The sequence below is a fragment of the Tilletiopsis washingtonensis genome (genome assembly GCF_003144115.1).
Source record: "Tilletiopsis washingtonensis strain MCA 4186 unplaced genomic scaffold FA09scaffold_15, whole genome shotgun sequence".
NCBI lineage: Eukaryota > Fungi > Basidiomycota > Exobasidiomycetes > Entylomatales > Tilletiopsis > Tilletiopsis washingtonensis.
Window position 1 is genome coordinate 205,644 of NW_020312012.1, and position 16,549 is coordinate 222,192.

General features: G+C 65.8%; 7 protein-coding genes across 7 annotated transcripts; 3 read left to right on the forward strand and 4 right to left on the reverse strand.

Moving 5' to 3' along the window:
• Positions 1-459: 459 nt before the first annotated feature.
• On the reverse strand, positions 460-976 carry FA09DRAFT_330928 (hypothetical protein). Its single transcript, XM_025742801.1, has one exon. The coding sequence runs from the start codon at positions 812-814 to the stop codon at positions 596-598; it is 219 nt and encodes a 72-aa protein (XP_025597129.1). The 5' UTR covers positions 815-976; the 3' UTR covers positions 460-595.
• A 2,079-nt stretch (positions 977-3,055) lies between these two features.
• Positions 3,056-4,201, forward strand: FA09DRAFT_330930 (RNA-binding domain-containing protein). Its single transcript, XM_025742802.1, has 3 exons — positions 3,056-3,343; positions 3,549-3,706; positions 3,778-4,201. Exons 1-3 carry the CDS (start codon positions 3,248-3,250, stop codon positions 3,899-3,901), a joined length of 378 nt encoding a protein of 125 aa, XP_025597130.1. The 5' UTR covers positions 3,056-3,247; the 3' UTR covers positions 3,902-4,201.
• A 281-nt stretch (positions 4,202-4,482) lies between these two features.
• FA09DRAFT_330931 (VHS-domain-containing protein) lies at positions 4,483-7,201 on the reverse strand. The gene is made up of 12 exons (XM_025742803.1): positions 6,967-7,201; positions 6,824-6,911; positions 6,679-6,754; positions 6,291-6,528; positions 6,099-6,154; positions 5,980-6,033; positions 5,830-5,910; positions 5,634-5,771; positions 5,479-5,569; positions 5,320-5,419; positions 4,599-5,256; positions 4,483-4,517 (listed from the first exon to the last, which is right to left on the reverse strand). The coding sequence occupies exons 1-11, from the start codon at positions 7,163-7,165 to the stop codon at positions 4,737-4,739; spliced, it is 1,641 nt and encodes a 546-aa protein (XP_025597131.1). The 5' UTR covers positions 7,166-7,201; the 3' UTR covers positions 4,483-4,517; positions 4,599-4,736.
• A 277-nt stretch (positions 7,202-7,478) lies between these two features.
• On the forward strand, positions 7,479-8,464 carry FA09DRAFT_330933 (hypothetical protein). The gene has a single exon (XM_025742804.1). The coding sequence runs from the start codon at positions 7,634-7,636 to the stop codon at positions 8,093-8,095; it is 462 nt and encodes a 153-aa protein (XP_025597132.1). The 5' UTR covers positions 7,479-7,633; the 3' UTR covers positions 8,096-8,464.
• A 33-nt stretch (positions 8,465-8,497) lies between these two features.
• FA09DRAFT_339788 (hypothetical protein) lies at positions 8,498-9,430 on the reverse strand (the record flags this gene model as incomplete). Its single annotated transcript, XM_025744252.1, has 1 exon — positions 8,498-9,430. The coding sequence occupies one exon, from the start codon at positions 9,428-9,430 to the stop codon at positions 8,498-8,500; it is 933 nt and encodes a 310-aa protein (XP_025597133.1).
• A 2,171-nt stretch (positions 9,431-11,601) lies between these two features.
• FA09DRAFT_320378 (hypothetical protein) lies at positions 11,602-13,505 on the forward strand. Its single transcript, XM_025740976.1, has 5 exons — positions 11,602-12,303; positions 12,385-12,464; positions 12,532-12,654; positions 12,707-13,251; positions 13,316-13,505. Exons 1-5 carry the CDS (start codon positions 11,894-11,896, stop codon positions 13,406-13,408), a joined length of 1,251 nt encoding a protein of 416 aa, XP_025597134.1. The 5' UTR covers positions 11,602-11,893; the 3' UTR covers positions 13,409-13,505.
• FA09DRAFT_361585 (hypothetical protein) lies at positions 13,144-16,501 on the reverse strand. The gene is made up of 7 exons (XM_025745375.1): positions 15,918-16,501; positions 15,735-15,869; positions 15,515-15,673; positions 14,288-15,464; positions 13,780-14,226; positions 13,633-13,723; positions 13,144-13,580 (listed from the first exon to the last, which is right to left on the reverse strand). Exons 1-7 carry the CDS (start codon positions 16,284-16,286, stop codon positions 13,499-13,501), a joined length of 2,460 nt encoding a protein of 819 aa, XP_025597135.1. The 5' UTR covers positions 16,287-16,501; the 3' UTR covers positions 13,144-13,498.
• Between the last annotated feature and the right edge of the window lie 48 nt (positions 16,502-16,549).

Here is a 16,549-nt window from a genome sequence, read left to right on the forward strand (position 1 = left end):
TGATGGAGAAGCAAGGCAGGCGGCAGATCGGGAGGGGTGTGGAGATGGAGGAGCAGAGGGTCGGAGTGATATGCGCTGCGTTGGCGTAGGGCGAGGCGAGGCGAGGCAAGGCCAAGCGTTGAGCGTGAGGCGCAGCGGTGCGAGCGCGCGAGGCGGGCGGCGGCGGCGTCAGGCGCGAGGCGGAGGGCGGCAGGCGGCAGGCGGCGAGAGGCGCTAGGCGGCCGCTGCGACGCGCGCGCCTGCACCGCCGGCCGCCGGCAGCGCGCCGCCAGGAGCACAGCCTGGCGCAGTAAGGGGCCGGGCAGGCGAGCAGTCTGGGCGCTCCCGCGTGGCGCATGCAAGGGCACGCGCCCTGTGTCCGCCCGCCCGCACGCTCGGCGCGCGTCTGAACCCTGTGCCGCCCCTCTCTCTCTCTCCTCTCTCGCTGCACCCCTCACCGACCTCGAGCTCACCTCGTGGCGGCCGCGGAAGAGCGGCGCTGGCGAGCCAGAAGCGCGCTTGTCCGCCCACAGGCGAGCCACGCGGTGCGGGTGCACCCTCGCGCGCCTCGCTGCTCGCGCGAGGGTGCAAGCAAAGATGCCCCTAAGCCGCCAGATCAACAGCAGCAAACGGCCTGCCGCTGCTCCTCCTCTGCTCTGCTGCCGGCCGCGTCTGCGCCCGCGTCGGTGCCTCGCCTCGGCGCCTTGGTGTGCTGCTCTGCTGCCGCACTGCCCTCGCAGCCGCAGCGCACGGGCGTCGGAGCTGCGCGTACGAACAGGCGCAGGGCAGGCACCCTCATCGGCACATGCGCCGCCTCGGCGCTCCAGCGCAGCATCGCAGCGTGACATGCGGATCTGCAGCGTGCATCGCAACGCGCCGCTCTCTCCGCCGCGGCAGCGCGCAGACGGGCCACGAGCAGCATGAGCGCAGACGAAATTCTCGCTCCTCGGCCAAGCGTCAAGGCTGAGCTGAGCGCTCACGAGGCAGCGGGACAAAGGCGGTTCGGCCGATATGATGTCGTCTGCTGCCGACGCTCGGCGTCCTCGTTGTCACGGCCCGTCTCCTCTCGCAAACTTCCCAGCGGCTCGTTCAGGCACGGCGCTCAGAGTCGGCGGGGGTCCTTGGCCCAAAGCCGCGGGCGTCGAATCGAAGCGTGGAGCCCTCTCTCTGCCGCAGCGGAGCTCGGCACAGCTGCAGACGCGCGCAAACGCTCGCGAGAGGTGGAGCGTGGTGGAGGTGAGATGATCGCCGGCAGCAGCAGATCCGAACGGGACGGCAGCCGGAGCGACGGCTTGCTGTGCTCTCTCTCTCGTGCTCGACGGCTGCGGCTTCCGTCGCTTGACCACCGAGGCCGAACAAGGAGAGCGATCTCTTCTGCCGCTTAAGCCGGCCTGATCACAGGCTCTCACGACCGTGCTTCCTGTCGCATGCCGCTGTGGGAGGTGCGCAGCATCGCCGCCTTCGAGACGGGCGTCGCCTCTCGAGCAAGCAAGAGACGCGAGGCATAGTTGCGCGACAGCGTCAATCAGCTCGGAACCCCATCGACGAGACGCAGTGGAGTCTGGTAGCGCAGGCCATGTACCGCTGTCAGAGCCGATCAAGCACGCACGCAAGTGCGAACTTGCGTCTCGCGTCCGTCTCGAGAGCACGACGAGGCGATCGTCAAGCCATGCGCTCCTCATAGCGTACGTACGCCACGTCTCGCATCCCCCGCTCAGCTGCTGAGAGCGAAGCGGCAGAAGGGTTCGTTGCGTGGAAGCCACGGCGCCCTTTGCGCTCGCGGCTGCTGCTGCTGCACAGAGGCGCCATGCGCGTTCCCGAGACCTGTCATGCCCGGCTGCCTCTCCAGCCCGAGCGACGTGCAGGAGCCTTGGCGCCGCGCGCGCGTCGATGTCGCCAAAGGAACGTCGCGCTCTCTCTTGGCTGCGGACCTCGATGCGAGCTTCAAAGGCTTGGAAGCTTGGTGCTCCTGCTTCGATGTGCATACGTGGGCTTGGACTCATGTACTGCGAAGAGTCGGCGCGAGCACAACATCGATGAGAGGCGAGAGAGGCCTCTGTGAGGCTTACGTGGTGCACGGATCAGCGCGAGTGGCTCGCGGAGCAGCTCGCTCGGCCTTGGGTTTGGCCCCTTCCGTCTTCGCTTGGCTCTCTTCACATCAGATCTTGGCGCTATCCGTCTCAAGAAGCGAAGCAGCTGCGTGCTAGGGCGAAGAACTCGACGGAGCAGAGCTCGCGACATCGACGGAGAGAGCTGTGCGTCACGTGACCACGGCCTCCTGGCGCACCGCCCTCTGCTCTCGAGCCTGGGCCACGCCTCTGCTCGCCCAGCTTGATGCACGGGTGAGCGCAAAGAGAGGATGCGGATGGTGCATGAAGCGCTCTCATCTTCTGCGGCCTCGACCGCATTCCGGGGTAGGCCGCACTCGCAGGTATAGCTGCGCCGGACAGGAGGAGGACCGTCGCGGTGCGGCAGAGAAGAGGCCGAAGCGAGCGGCAGCAGGGTGCAGCAGGCGCGCAGAGAGGCGATTCGCCGCGCCACCAGCGCACGCGAGCAAGCGACGCGCTCGCCTGCGCTGAGCCAGCAGCAACAGGCTCCTTCTCGCTATTCTCTTCCAGCTTGTATCCGCTCTCTGCACGCCAGCAGGCTACCGCAGCATCGTGAGCGTGAGCACAAGAAAAGGTTGTCTTTGTGTCGGAGGAGCGAGGGGCACTGATGGCGGGATGAGGGGCTGGCGGTGACTCGCCGCTCGAGGAGGGACGCGCGAGAGCCGCGCCTTGCCCTTCTTCCTGCGCGCGGCCGCGGCCCAGGCACCGCATCAGTCTCGCACCGCCCTCGGCTCACTCGGCCGGCCGCGCGGCCCTTGTGCTGATGCTGCTGGCGTGCACGCCACCGCCTTCGCGCGCGCCGCCGCTCGTGCTGCACCCACACCGCTCTCTGCGCAGCGGGCGGGCAGCGGGCGGGTCGTCGCCAGCGCAGCGCCCAAGGCGTCGCCAGCGCAGCGCCCAAGGCGAGCGGGCTTCTCTGCGCTGGCTCAAGCGCGCGCCGTGCTGCACGTCAGCCTGCCCTTCGCACCACCACACCACACCTCTCTTGCACTCGTCTGCTTCAGTTCCCGGTTCCGACCCGTCTGACTCGACCCGTGCCCTCTTCGCGCTCTCTCTCCCTCTCTCGTCTCGTCTCGTTCCGCGACTCGTCCCGTTTCGTCTCGTCTGCACGACCTCGCTCTCCGACCCCTAGTCTCGTTCTCTCTCCAAGCTTCGTCATCATGGCTGCCAAGGTTTACGTCGGCAACCTCTCGTGGAACACGACCGACGATGGTCTCGCCCACGCCTTCTCGGCTTACGGCCAGCTCACTGACTACGTGAGTGCGCGGCGAGCGGCATGCAGCTGGGCGGCGCGGTGCGGTGGCGTTGAGAGGTGGTGGTCGCATGGCGCAGCTCTGCAGCAAGCCTGCGTGCCGTCTGCAATCCTGCATGCCGCAAGGCGAAGCAGGCTGCTTCGCACCACCACCACCCGTCGCCCTGTCGTCTCCTGTCCGCCACCATGCTCACCCTCTCCTGTCTCAGATTGTCATGAAGGACCGCGAGACGGGCCGCTCGCGCGGCTTCGGCTTCGTCACCTACGGCACGCAGCAGGAGGCCGACGCCGCCATTGCCGCGCTCAACGAGCAGGAGCTCGACGGCCGCCGCATCCGCGTCAACATGGCCAACTCGCGCCCTGCCGGGTGAGTGCCGTGCCGTTGACAGAGCATAGTGCACGTGCAGACGCTGACCCATTTTGATCCTTTCTTTGCAGCGGCATGGGCGGCGGCATGGGCGGCGCCATGGGCGGCTACGGTGGTGGCTACGGTGGTCAGTACGGTGCCGGAGGTGCTCCTGCCTCTGGCTTCGGCGGCTACGGTCAGTATAACCCAGCCTAGCAGCCGGGACCGAAGGCCTGCGCCTTCTCTGCCGTGCATCGCGCAAGCGGAGAGGCGCGGGTCCTTCGAACCTGTGCTGCCTGTGCCGGGCACCTTACAGCGCTGACACCCTTCTCGTCCACAGGCGGCCAGGGCGGCTTCGGCGGCCAGCAGCAGGGCTACGGCCAGCAGTCGTACGGCGCCCCGCAGGGCTACGGCCAGCAGGGCTTCGGCCAGGCGCCGCAGGGCTACGGCCAGGCTCCTCAGGGCTACGGCCAGGCCCCGCAGGGCTACGGCCAGCCCCAGCAGGGCTTCGGCGGCCCGCAGTAAAAGCGCGCCTCTCTCTCTCCACTGCGATGCGCTGCGATGGCCCCCTCAACCTCTTGATTGGTAGCTAGTTCCTCGATCATCAAAATGCTCCTCTCTCGTCCCGTGTACCCACTGTACTACCATCCGCGGCGTCTCTTTCCCTAGCTCCCTCACACCCAAGTGCTCGAACACACTCTTCAATCTATCCGTCTTTCCCCCTCCTCTCACCGTCACGCCGAACCATCATGCCCGTCCAGCCCTTGATGTCAAGCTCCCTCCCAACCGCTCGTGCCGTGCACACATTCCACCCGCTTCTCTTCCCTTCGCCCTCACCCGAGTAAACTCAGCAATGTCAGCCCACTGTCAGACATGCCACAACCTCGTCCGTTGTGTGCTCTCTCACGCTCACCCGCACGGGCCAGAGCAGCATCTGTATTGTCATCCGCCCGATGAGCCCAACAGCGGAGCGGCCCAACAAGGCGCACCGCGCGGCGCTCGTCGTCGAGTGGTATCCTCCAGCCATGACTGGCGTCCACCGCGCCGCACCTCACTTCCACAGCGCATCAAGGTCACCAAACGGATCCGCAGCAGCTGCAGGCTTCTGCTGCGTCTGCTGCGGCTGCTGCGTCTTTGGCGTGTTCGCCCCACTGCCGCCGTTGCTGCCCGCGCCGACGCGCGTAGGCAGCTGCACGGCGCCCCACGATCCGAAGCCGGGCGGCGGCGTTGCTGTCGAAGGCGCCGCCTTTGCAGGCGCGGTAGAAGAGGACGTAGAGTCGGAGATGTCGAGCAGGTTGGTCGGCAGCAGGGAGGGTGCCGTAGTGAGCGCCGGTGCAGCCAAGGCCTTGCCTTGCGCGGCCAACGAGGGCATCGCGCGTTGAGATGCAGCCGTGGGCGCCGCAGCAGGCGCTGGAGAGTCGAAGTTGAGCGTGGCAAAGTCGTCGAAGAGCGAGTTGGCGCCGCCAGCCGCAGAGGAGGAGGAAGGGGCGTCGGCTTCGTCTGCGAAGTCAATCAGATCGCTGATCTTGGCCGTCGGCACTGCATCGGCTCCGCCGCGAGCTGGGTCGATACTGGAGAAGGGAGAGCGTGTGAGCTACTGCACGCAACACGGAAGGAGTGGAGAGCTTGCTCACGAAGGATCGATAGCAGCAGTAGCGCTAAAGTCTCCCTTGACGAACGCCTCGTGCCGCTCGCAGACGCGGTTGATGAGGTCGTTGATGAGCAGCAGGCGGTCTAGACAGACGTCAGGCAGGTTCCAGCACGGCAAGCTTGCCGGACGTGGTCGGACTCACCCATGTGCTCCGCCGCATCTTCGCCCTCCTCCGCCTCGCCAATCCACTTCTGCAGGCGCGGCTGCACGCTCTTCAGATGGCTCGAGATTTGCTGTGCGTCCAGGCTTTGTCAGCGCTGCATCGCCAGCCGCTCCTCCGATGTGGAGCAGACTCACATCGTACGCATCTCCCTTGGCAAACTTCTCTCCCTCATTGGCGTTGTTGAGCATGTCGTTGAGCAGAATCGCGCGACTCTGAACCTTGTCCAGCTCCTTGGCCGTCTGCGACTTGTAGTCGGGCTTCTTCTCTGGCTCCTGCTCGAGCGTTGAGGATCAGCAGTGCGAGGGCTGCGAGAGGAAGCATGCAACGTACAGCTCCACTCATGATGACCATCAGTTCCTGCGCTTGCTCCAAGTCCCGAGGCGTGCCGCGTCGAATGAGCTCTTGCAGTTTCTGCGTCGCAGCCGTCCGCACATCAGCTGTCCGCACGCTTGAGCTCCGTTGCGGCGAGTGAGAACTTACAGCAGCTTGGGCCTCTCGGTCCTCCTCTTCGAGCTCCTCAGGCGAGCGCAGCGTCTGCAACACGCACGGAAGGAGTCAGCTGCGATGTGGGAGCGTTGCGAGGGGTGCCGAATACGCACAGTCTCCGGGTTGAGCACGCCGGCGACGCGAGAGTCGAGGTTGGGGAAGCGATAGCCTGGAAGGCACAGGTGTCAGTCGCAGTCCTCGCTCTGGCATAACGTCCTGCCCTTTCTCCCCGACTTCTTCTTCTTCTCCGCACGCTGCCACAGTCTACAGCCGCCTTCCCGCTCTTTCTCTCTCTTTCCACTCACCTTTGTACCCCAACAGCCTATGCATATCGCGAATGTGCACCAGATCCTCCTTGTGTTTGCTGCTCACGCAGAGCGTCGACTTCCACTCGTGGATCAGCTCGAGGATCTTGCTCTGCGTGGGCGTGGCATACATGGGCGGACGCTCAGGAAAGCGTCGGACCAGCTCGTTGAGAAACTCTTTCGTCGCGATCTGCAGGTGGAAGGGATAGCCGCAGTTCTTGACGAGCGTGTCGAGCAGCTAGGAGGAGAAGGCAGGCTCAGCGCTGCTCGAGCCGCCGCGCCTCGACGAGAACGCGTCGCTCTGCTGTGATGCTTTGCTGGCCATGATGGCTCCAAAACGCAGCTCTGCACGCAGACGCAAGCGCGCCCACCGTCGTGCCTCACTCACATGCAGCGCCAGCATGGCGACATGCGGATGTCTCGAGTTGATCAGCCGCACCACTTCCATCGCCGCCTCTCTCGGCCTGTGCACAGAGAGCGTCATCAGTTCCCACTGCCGAAGTGAGCGAGGACAGCCAGGAAGGGAAACGCACATGTTGGCCTTCTTGCTCGTGACAAAGTCGGCGACCTCGAGGTTGTGCGCGAGATCAGGCGAGCGATTGATGGGATCGCACGCTCGTTCTGCGCCGCCAGCGTCAGTCTCCTGACTCGGCCCCTCCGCGTTCAAGCAACGCACCGATCATCCTGCCCAGCTGCGTCGGCGCCCTCTCCTCGAGCTCCAGGCCTCGCGCCGCCCAATCTGCCCAAGCGCCCAGCTGCGCACCGGCCGCGGAAGAGCCGCTGCTGCCGGCGCCGCCATAGCCGGCGCTCGAGGAGCCGTTGTAGGCCCCGCGCGGTGCGGTGCTGCCCATGTGGCGCGACTGGTGATTGTACATGCCTGCCACGGGGAGAAGAGGAGAAGTGGTGAGAGAGGGAGAAGCAGATGCGCTCGGCGGCCGTGCGCCAGCGCAGCGCGGCCTTGGCGTTGGCCCCTCGGCGCCGCGCGGCGGCGGCGGGCGGTCTCGCACGGCACGTCTCGCGCCTCGCTGACCGGGCCGCGCCTGCCGGCGCATGTGTTGCTCTCTCCCTCTCCTCCCCCACCGCTCTCATCATGCCGTCGTCCTCGTCGCGTCCAGCCTCTTCCGCCTCGCAGCGCACTCCGACACCGAAGTCCTCCGCGTTCGCACCTCGCGCTTCAGCGACCGCGCGCAAGCCCACGCAGTACGGCCGCACCACATGGTCCCTCTCCGACCCGCGCTCGGCGCTGTGGAGGGGCAAGATGTACATCGACGGCCAATTCAGCTGGGGCATGCTCGAGTGGTGGGAACAGGTGCTTGTCGGTGAGTGCGCTGCGGCGAGGGGGCATGCCAGGAGGAAGGGGGCTCGGCGAGGTGAGGGACTTGCTCGGCACGGCGGGCATGGGTGATCAGGGCGACTCTCGCGCCGAGGGCAGTGCTGTCGACGTGGGCTGCACTCTAGTCGTCGCCGCAAGGTGCAGCTCACACAGCGATGGCGTCTCCTCGTGGCGACACAGCCTGCGCAGCGAACGTCGCATCCCGCCGCCTGCTCGCGACGGCGCAGGTCACGCAAGCTGCCTCACCTCGCCGTTGGCCTTCGCTCTCGCACTCTCCCTGCTGATCCACCTGGCACTGTCCTCTTCCCTCCGAAACAGGCACAGTAGTCCTCTCTCTCACTTTCCTCTTCTGGTACTCTCTCGTCTTCCACTTCCCGCAACACGCACGCGGCGCAGCTCGTCGGGCGTCGTACTACATCTGGGGCGCCTCCAATCTCGGCGGCGCAAGCGCAGCGGACGGCGCCGTGCTTAGTCAGGCACAACTGGCGGCGGAGAAGGCGAGGGATGTGGTGGGCGAGATCGGGAGGGTGGAGTTGTAGGAGAGTATGCGAGAGCGAGGGAAGGGCAATGGGGCGACACGCGATCTTGATAATCTCACGACTTGGCACAACTGGTGAGAGCAGAGGGACAAGCGAGGCATGGCATTAGGATGAGGAGCAGAAGCAGGGTATGAGGCGTCCGCGAGGGGAGGAAAAGGCGAAGTGCTTCGTGTGAAGAGGAAGAAGCGACCAGCGCTGAGCACGCTGCGTATAAGGGCTGAAACTATAAGAGTAGAGAGGGAAGAGGGGTCGTAGCGAGACGTGGAAGGACATTAGACGGCCATGTGAAGGCAATGATAGGGTATCGAAGCAAGAGCTGAGTGAGGTGCCGCGACTCAGAGGTCCCAGGGGCGCGTAGCGTTCGTCGAGCCAGCAGCAGCGCTCGGCGGCGGCACAGTCGAAGGCGGCGAGAAGGGCGAAGCCGAAGCAGCCGCAGTGGCGCCGCCCAGGCCATAAGGATGGAATCTGGCACTGGGCATTCTGCGTCTTGCCATTGCGGCCGTCGGCGGCGGCAGCGACGCCGTGCGCTGCTGTTGCTGCACGCTAGCATCCTGCATTGCTCTTGTCGACGGTCCTCGCGCAGCAGGACGAGGGCTGCTGGTGACGCGCAGCGGAATAAGCAGGTACGCTTCGCGCCGGAGCCATTTGAGTTCTGCACCCTCGATGAATCCAGATGGAAGACGAGGTGCGCTGCCCGCGGCGTGGGTGATGGAAGGGCTGAAGGACGTCTCGAGTGCCGGTGGAGAGGAAGGAGAACGCCGACGACGCGCTTGAGAGGGCGTCGGGGTTGAGGAGGGGTGCGTGTTGATGTTGATGCCGAGGCCAGATGGCGCGCCGGAGACGGCCTTAGAGGAAGCAGACTCGACGTCGATTGCGAGGCCGCGAAGACGCGTCTCGAGACGCTCTCGCGTGCCCAACGACCGCATGGGCGCGGGGTGCGAGGGCGCCGGCGAGTGTGCGGGTGTTGGAGGCGAGAGGAAGCGACCGCAGTCGACTTGCGGCTGCTGCGGTGGCGAACGTGGCGAAGCGACGCTTGACGGGGCCGTGCTCGGTGCGCGCGAATGCGACGTCGAGTCCTCGTCGCTGAGGTTGCTCATGGCCGACGACTCGATGGACTCGGCGCTTGAAGCGCAGTAGCTTGCACCGGTGAGACCGTCGAATGCACGATCGAGCTGCGACCAGCTTTGCTTGCGGGACGACGGGACGAAGGGAGGTTGCAGACCGCCGACGGAGAGATGGTCGTACGACTCGACGCATGAGTCGGACATGGTGATGCTCTGCAGTGCCTCACTCGAGCCCTCCCACGAGATGCCGAGTCCGCAAAGCGGCGCTCGGGACACTTGCTGACGAGGAGCGTTGGGAGCGCGGGTTGAGGAGAGGAGCACGGGAGGAAGATCGCTGGAGGGAGTGCAGGGGAAGGCGCGCGAGAGAGTGGCGTTGAACATGGCTGGGTCTTGCTTCGAGACAGTGCGAGAGGGAGCGGAAGAGAGAAGCGGAGGGGATGAGACGGGAGAGAGGCGACGACGACAAGCCCTCTTAAGGCCGATGAAGCGTCGATCATGCCACGAGCGCAGTGCGGCCTGGCGGACTGCCAAGCGTGCTTGAGAGGGCGACGATCACAAAGGGCGGAGCAGGCGGCGCGCGGCGGAGATGGCACAAACAAACAAGGTGCCGAGCGGCATACGCAGCGGACTCCTGACGACCCCGACCAACACAAACGCGGCTGAGTGGCGTCGCGACAGAGCGACAGACAGCTGACGACGGCGCGCGGACGCCCTTGTCGTCGGGCACAAGAGGCGACCCTTGGCGTCGCTTGTCTACCTCCGTCTGACGCTTACGTTGTGTGTGCCGGGCAGGCAAGCTCAAAGGGGGCTTGACGTCAATGTACCCCTCCTAGCGCTCACATTGTCCTCGCACGGAGCCGAGAGGTGAGGGTCGCATGACGCGAGAGAAGAGGCCCAGGGGGCAGAGGGGGCCAAGCCGCCTTGTCCCACGGCGACACTTTAGCACGCGCCGCGCGCGACGCGTGCAACGAGCACAAGAGACGCGTCTCGCCGAGCCTCCTCCGCTGCCGCTGCCTCTCGCTCCGCCTGTGCAGCGCCGTCGCCGATGCTGCGTCTGTGGCCGCCGATGCGGAGTGCATGCATCGCGCATAGGCCCCGTGCAGCGGCTTGCATGTCTACTCGCTCGCTGCCTTGTCTCTGCAGGGAGCATGCGATGTCCTTCGCGCGTTGTGCCGGACATCGGGATGCAAGGCACCTCCCGACCCGGCACAGTTGCGGCAGAGCTGCGCCGCAGATGCGACGCAGACGTGCCACGGTTGTGCCACGGATGTAGACTGTAGACCAGGCTGGGCGACGCTACTGCCGACACTCGGAGCCGCACCCCTTGGCTCTGAAGCGTTTGTTTGTCCCGCCCCCACGGCAGCCTGCACTGCCTGCCTTTCTCGGAGCGCCCTTCTGCTTGCGCAAAACGAATGCGGCCCTTGTCATGCCTCGCCTCCGCAGCTCTCGCGCGTGGCGCGCCTCCTGTGGGGCGAGGACAAGAGACGCTGGCGCGTAGGCCCCTGGCAGCCTCGGCTCCGACTCGAGAGGTTGACCCGCACAAGCGGCTCCTGCGCTCTGCAGCTCTCTTCGGGGAGGATTGCTCTGCAGTAACGTCGCCCGCTTGATCCTCCCGCCCGCTGTGCATGCTGCGGGCTGCGAGCTGCAAGCTGCTAGATCTGCCAGCCCGCCTCGCGCAGCCGCCGCGATGCCGGCGCGGATGCTGCAGCGCTCGCCATCCCTAGCGCCGGCAGGCCTCGTCTCTGGGAACGACACTAGGCTGGGAGCGAGATTCTGAAGGGCCGTGCGAAGAGACCGTTTTGAGTCAGAAGTCTGAGGGGCGTTCAGCGAGCGGAGAAAAGACTTCGCGCTGAGACTGCGCGAGGCGCCAGCGCTGCTTTCCATGCTCCCGGCGTCGAGCAGCGAGTCAGCTCAACCTCGCTGAGCTTTTGGCGGCAATATTGCCCAGATGTGCTGCAGTAGACGATGCCGCAGCAGGCTCGGGTCACGACTTGGCCGGCTCACAGCAAAGATCTGCTTTGCAGAAGCGCGAAAAGAGCGCGACGGTCCGCAGGCGCCAGGCATGCCGCTTCGTTGAGCAGCCACAGCCGCGGCTTTGAACCGCTGGGGCGCAGAGTCTCTCATTGACGGTCTGAGTTGCTTGCCGAGGCTCATCTAGATCTCTCGCAGAGCAAGCCGGCAGCTGGTCCAGCTGCAGGGTGCGGCACAGAGAACGAAGGAGCTTGGGGCGACTGAGCCGGCAGAGGCGCGTGCCGGAAGCCGGGTCGCGTCACGTCGTGCCGCCCCACGCTTTGCTACCCCGCGGAGCTGGCGGCCACGGCCTCATCAGCCATGCGTGCACTCTTGCAGCAGCGGCAGCGGCTGAACGCTGCACCCGAGTGTCAGGGATCGACGCTGAGCAGCCGCGGCATCAGGCTGGATCTCAAGGCAGCGACCGCGAACGTCGGCGTCCGGCGCGGCGCTCGGCCTTCTGCCTGCTCGCGAGCCGGGATCTGCACAGCGTGCGGTGTGGAGCAGCAAAGGCAGCAGGCGCCGTGGCCGTGCGCCGCCGCGAGGCTCGCTTCGCCGCCGTGGCAGCTCGCTTGCGTGCCTGGCTTGGTGCCTGGACGCGCCTCCGCTCCGTCACTTCTCACCCTCACACCCCTTCACCCCGCCGCACACGCCGCCATGTCGACGACCAACCCGGGCACTGTCGCGGACCCGCACGTCATGCCGCCGTACGTCGTGCGCCGCGCCCTGCGCGTCATTCTCTCGCGCGACTTTCTCGCCTCGCTGCCCTCGCAGTTCCGCCTGCCTCGCTGGCTCTCCTCCTTTCTCTTCCTGCTGCTCGTCGCCAACATCAAGTCCTTTCCGCTCGTCTGGCACTTCCGCGTCTTCCTGCCCGCCATCTGGTCGCGCATGAAGGCACGCCCCAGCGTCCACCCGCTGTTGCCCTGGATTCGCAGCCAGCGCTTCCCGACGACGAGCCCGGGCACGAGTCCGAGCTTGAAGCTCAGCAGTCTGCCGCTGGGCAGAGATCTCTTTGCCGATGTCAGCACGGCTTGCTTCCGCGCCTGGCCGGATGACTGTGACTGGAAGTGAGTGGAGCGAGGTGCGGCAGGCGGCGGCGGCTGGTCAGCGGCTCTCGCCATGGCCTTGGCTGACTCTAGTACCTGCAGCGGACATGTCTCCAACTCGTGCTACTCCAAGATCCTCGACTATGCGCGCATGGGCCATCTCTCTCCTCGCTTCCTTCGCTGTGCGTCTCTCGCGCTCCCCGCCCCCTTTCGCGCCCGCAGCTCATCCTGGCCTTCCACCTCTCGCAGTCCATTTCGATGGCGGCTGGATGGCTCTGGGCGGCGCAGCCCTCGCCTTCCACAAGGAGATTCCGGCGCTGAGCAAGTTCGAAGTGAAGATGAATGTCGAGGCGTGGGACGACAAGTGGTGCTGTGAGTCTTCAGTCTCGCCTGTTCCCTCGCTCGCTGACGCGGGAATCGCCAGACGTGGTGGCCCGCTTCGTCTCTCCTGCCAAGGGTCCCCAGCGTCCTCCGCCGGGCGCCAAGCGCACACTCTCGGCGCAGAACCTGCGCAAGCTCCTCAAAGACGCAGCGCAGCCACAAGGCAAGCCTCCAGTGACGGAGCTGCCCGGCGAGGCTGAGGAAGCCGAAGGCGCACCTGCGCCCATCGAGGATCCCATCGCTGGCCGCACGCTCTACTGCACCGCCGTCTCTCGCTACTGCTTCAAGTCTGGACGCCGCACGATTCCGCCGTGGTTCGTGCTCGCCACCTCCGGCTACGGCACCTTTGCATCGACGCGCGCCAACTGGGAGAAGGCAGAGGCGCTGCGCCGTCAGGTGTTGAGCAATGCGCGCGCGGAGCACAAGCAGAAGCATGGAGCGCCTCTGCCGAGAGATGGCGTGGTGGCGGGACATGGACATCGCAAGGCGGGCATTCTGACGCGGTATGATCCTGCGCGCCCGGAGGGAGCAGGCAAGGAGGATGAGAGGGGCTTGGGAGCTTGGCAGGACAAGTCGTCGTGGGCGCTGGTGAGTGGTGCTGATATTGGAACGAGCACTCAGCCCGGGGGTTGACAAAGCGACTCTCTTGCAGGCCGAGTTCGAGGAGCGACGAGTGCGTGGCTTGGAGCGTCTGCGCGCCATCGGCGGCGTGATCCCTTCGCCCGTCTCTACGCCTGCCTCGTAAGGCGCGTCTCTGTTGCCGAGACGCCTCCTCGGCCGCTCTGTCCTCGCTCGCTGCGCTGCTGTGGTAATTGCATCGATGTTATTCACGGCCTCACGCGTCTGCCAGACGTGCCCAGTCGACGGGGCGCCGCACTGAGGCGCTGGACAGCTGACAGAGAGGGATCATCGATGGTCTGCGCGGACGGATGAGCAAAGCGCAGGAAGGTGGTGGAGCTGAAGACGCACCGGCCATGGGCGCACTGGAAGGGCAGCGCCGTGCCCGCCAGCTGCGCGAGCAAGCGCTGGCACTGCTCCTTCTCCAACGCATCGTTGAACACTGGCCGCACCCAATGTCAGCTGCTTCTCTGCGCTGGCGCCATGCGCAGCACCCACTGATGGCGCCACGGCAGGCCTTGCTTGCGATTAGCTCTGCGAGCCGAGAAGGTAGGTGTCGCATGCCTCTCATCCACATCCGCTCGTTGCCTCCGCTCGGCTCATCGCGCACGTACAGTCGTGCTGCCGCCTCGAGTGCGCCTGCGCCGCCGTCTTGAAGCCACTCGACGATGCTCTGCAGCGTCTGGCTGAGCGTCTCTCGCTCGCCTAGTCGTTCGCGCAGGAGTGAGGGTACGGCGTGCACGTCGATCAAGTCGGACGATGAAGAGGCGCCCAGCAAGAAGCCGAAGCGCGCAACGCTGTGCGCGTGCGCAGGCTCGAGTAAGGACGAGACGCTTCGTGGCGTCAGAAAGATGCTCTGTGCGGCGGAGAGAATGCTTGACGCAGCGGTACTCGTCAGAGCGCCGTGTAGGAACGGCTGAAGCATCAGCTCGAAGCGGACGCGCTCTGAGCAGAGGTACGATGCGTCAGCTCGAGGAATTCGGCATTGTGTGAGCACAGCACTCACCATCGGCAGCGTGCTGGTCCAAGAGGACAAGTGCCTGCTGTTCCTCGAGCCTGATCGTGCTCGCAATGAACTTGCGATCGATCTGTTCGATCACGCGAGCGTCCTGCAAGCTTGACGTATGCAGTGCTTGGATGTCTGATCCGCCTGACAAGCCGCCGAAGAAGCGCGAGGCCAGCTGAGCAGCGGGCAGCGGCACGGCATTGGCTCGTGCCGAGTGAGCCGAGAGACGTGCGCGCTGCGAGGCTCGAGAAGGGGACATCTCGGGCGAGGCAGGTGCTTCGAGCACGGCAGTGTCGAGGGAGGGGATGTCGGCTTCTGTAGATCGAGGCAGGACGGGATCGACGAGCCCTGTGAGGGACTGAACGAGCCAATCTGGCGGCGCAGCTTGCGGATCATCGCTTCGAAGGCGCGAGAAATCGGCCTTGGTGAGGCGGGAGGGCGGGCGAGCGAATCGCGGCAGCCGAGGCTGCTCGACTGTTGCTGTCGGCACCGCAGCGGCGAAAGCAGCGGGGGCGTCGCTCGACAACGGTCGCGCGCCGGCAAGGTCTGCGACGCGCTGTCCCAAGCTGGTGCGAGGTCGCTTTGGACGGGCAGAGGTGCTTGCAGCGCTCTGTGCAGCCAAGCGTGGCGTCGGTGGTGCCGTCTCTGCTCGCTGCAGACCCTCTGCGGCAGCGCGCTTGCTTCGACGAGGCGCAGCAAGCAAGCCACGCTTGCACAGCTCGTCCGCTACCACGCTCTGTAGAATCGAGTCGACTGCACCAAGCACCAAGCCTTCTTCCCTGGTCACGATCTCTTGTGCGTCGTGCGCGGCTTCGAGCACGACGTCGAGATGCAGCACGTATCCTGCACGCGGCGACTTGACTGGACTGCCAGAGGCTGAACGTGCAAATGTGCTGCGCGCAAAGACGCTGCGGACGCCGTCGTGCAATGCTGCGCCCTCTGCTGAGTCGTCGAAGACTGGCGCGCCGGCCCAGAAGATGGCTTGCCCGCCTCGAGGGACAGATTGCAGCGCGAGAAGGCCGCGGACGCGCACGGTACCGCGAGGCGCCTCGACGGCGGTCGATTCGTGCTGGCTGACAGACGAGGTGAGAGGTAGCAGGACGTCGATGGGCGACACATCGCGGTCGCAGAGCTCGACGTCGAGAGCGTCGCCCAGGCGATGCATAAGAGATTCTGTCTGCTTGCAGGTCGTGAGCACGCGCCTCAATGGAGGTCAGAGATACGCACCGCTGCGAAGCGTGCCAGAACACGCTCTTTGCCATCGCGCCGCAGGCAGAGCGTCATATGCGTGCGCGGCGCCGAGAGGGCGAACATGCTGAACATGCTGACGCAGGCCGTGCAACTTGCGCTGACCGAGCGCTGCAGTGCTGTGCGGCGCACAGGCAGCTGCATCGAGATAGAGCGTCAGAGCTGGCACGCCATCAGCGCTCTGCAGGAGCTGACGCACTGCGCTGTAGAGGTCGTCGACCCGCACGACGCTGCCACGGTCCCTTGCGACCTCGGCGCTACGACTCGCACTGCTTTGGGAGCGAAGCGACCTCGGCATCGAGTCCATGCTGCCGCTGTGCAGTGTCCTGCCGTCCTGAGCTCGGATCAGCGGGGCGAGGCAGCACATAAGCATCGTACCCACTCGGCGTATCAGCGACCAGCGCTTCCCATTGACGCTCGTCTCGACACTGAGGCCGCCGACCGTCGCCGCATGAGCAAGCGAGCCGACGCGCTCTTCCTGCGTGCGTAGCCAAGCCTCGGAGAAGCCAGCGCCATCGTCTGCGCACTCGATGAACGGCGTCGGTCCATCCGCGGTATCGTCAGGCCCCAGACAGAGTGTGACGGCGATGCGCCGCGCGCCAGCGTTGAGGGCGTTGTGCACGAGCAACGCGAGCAGCGAGGCGAGCGTGGGCAGCGCGAGCGTGCTGCATAGCAACAGACGAGTCGACGACGGCAGCGCCTCGATGGCATCGCTGTGTGACCTGTGCAGTCGTGCCGCAGGAGGACTCATGCTGGCACACCTGAGCGTGCGCGGCGAGAGAGCGGCCTTGTGGCTTGCACAGGCCGCGCCGCAATCATGCCTGCGTCGCGGCGTGCCCTCGCTGCGCTGCCAGCTAGGCGCTGGCGTGCTGCGGGCTTTGCGACGGATCTAGCAAGCCGGCGAGCGCAGTGCTGCTGGACATGGAGGCGACGCCAGAGCTGCGCCTGAGAAGATGCGTGTTGAGGTGTTGCGGTGCGGAGTCAAGTGAGACACATGCACGGCGCGCCGAGGCA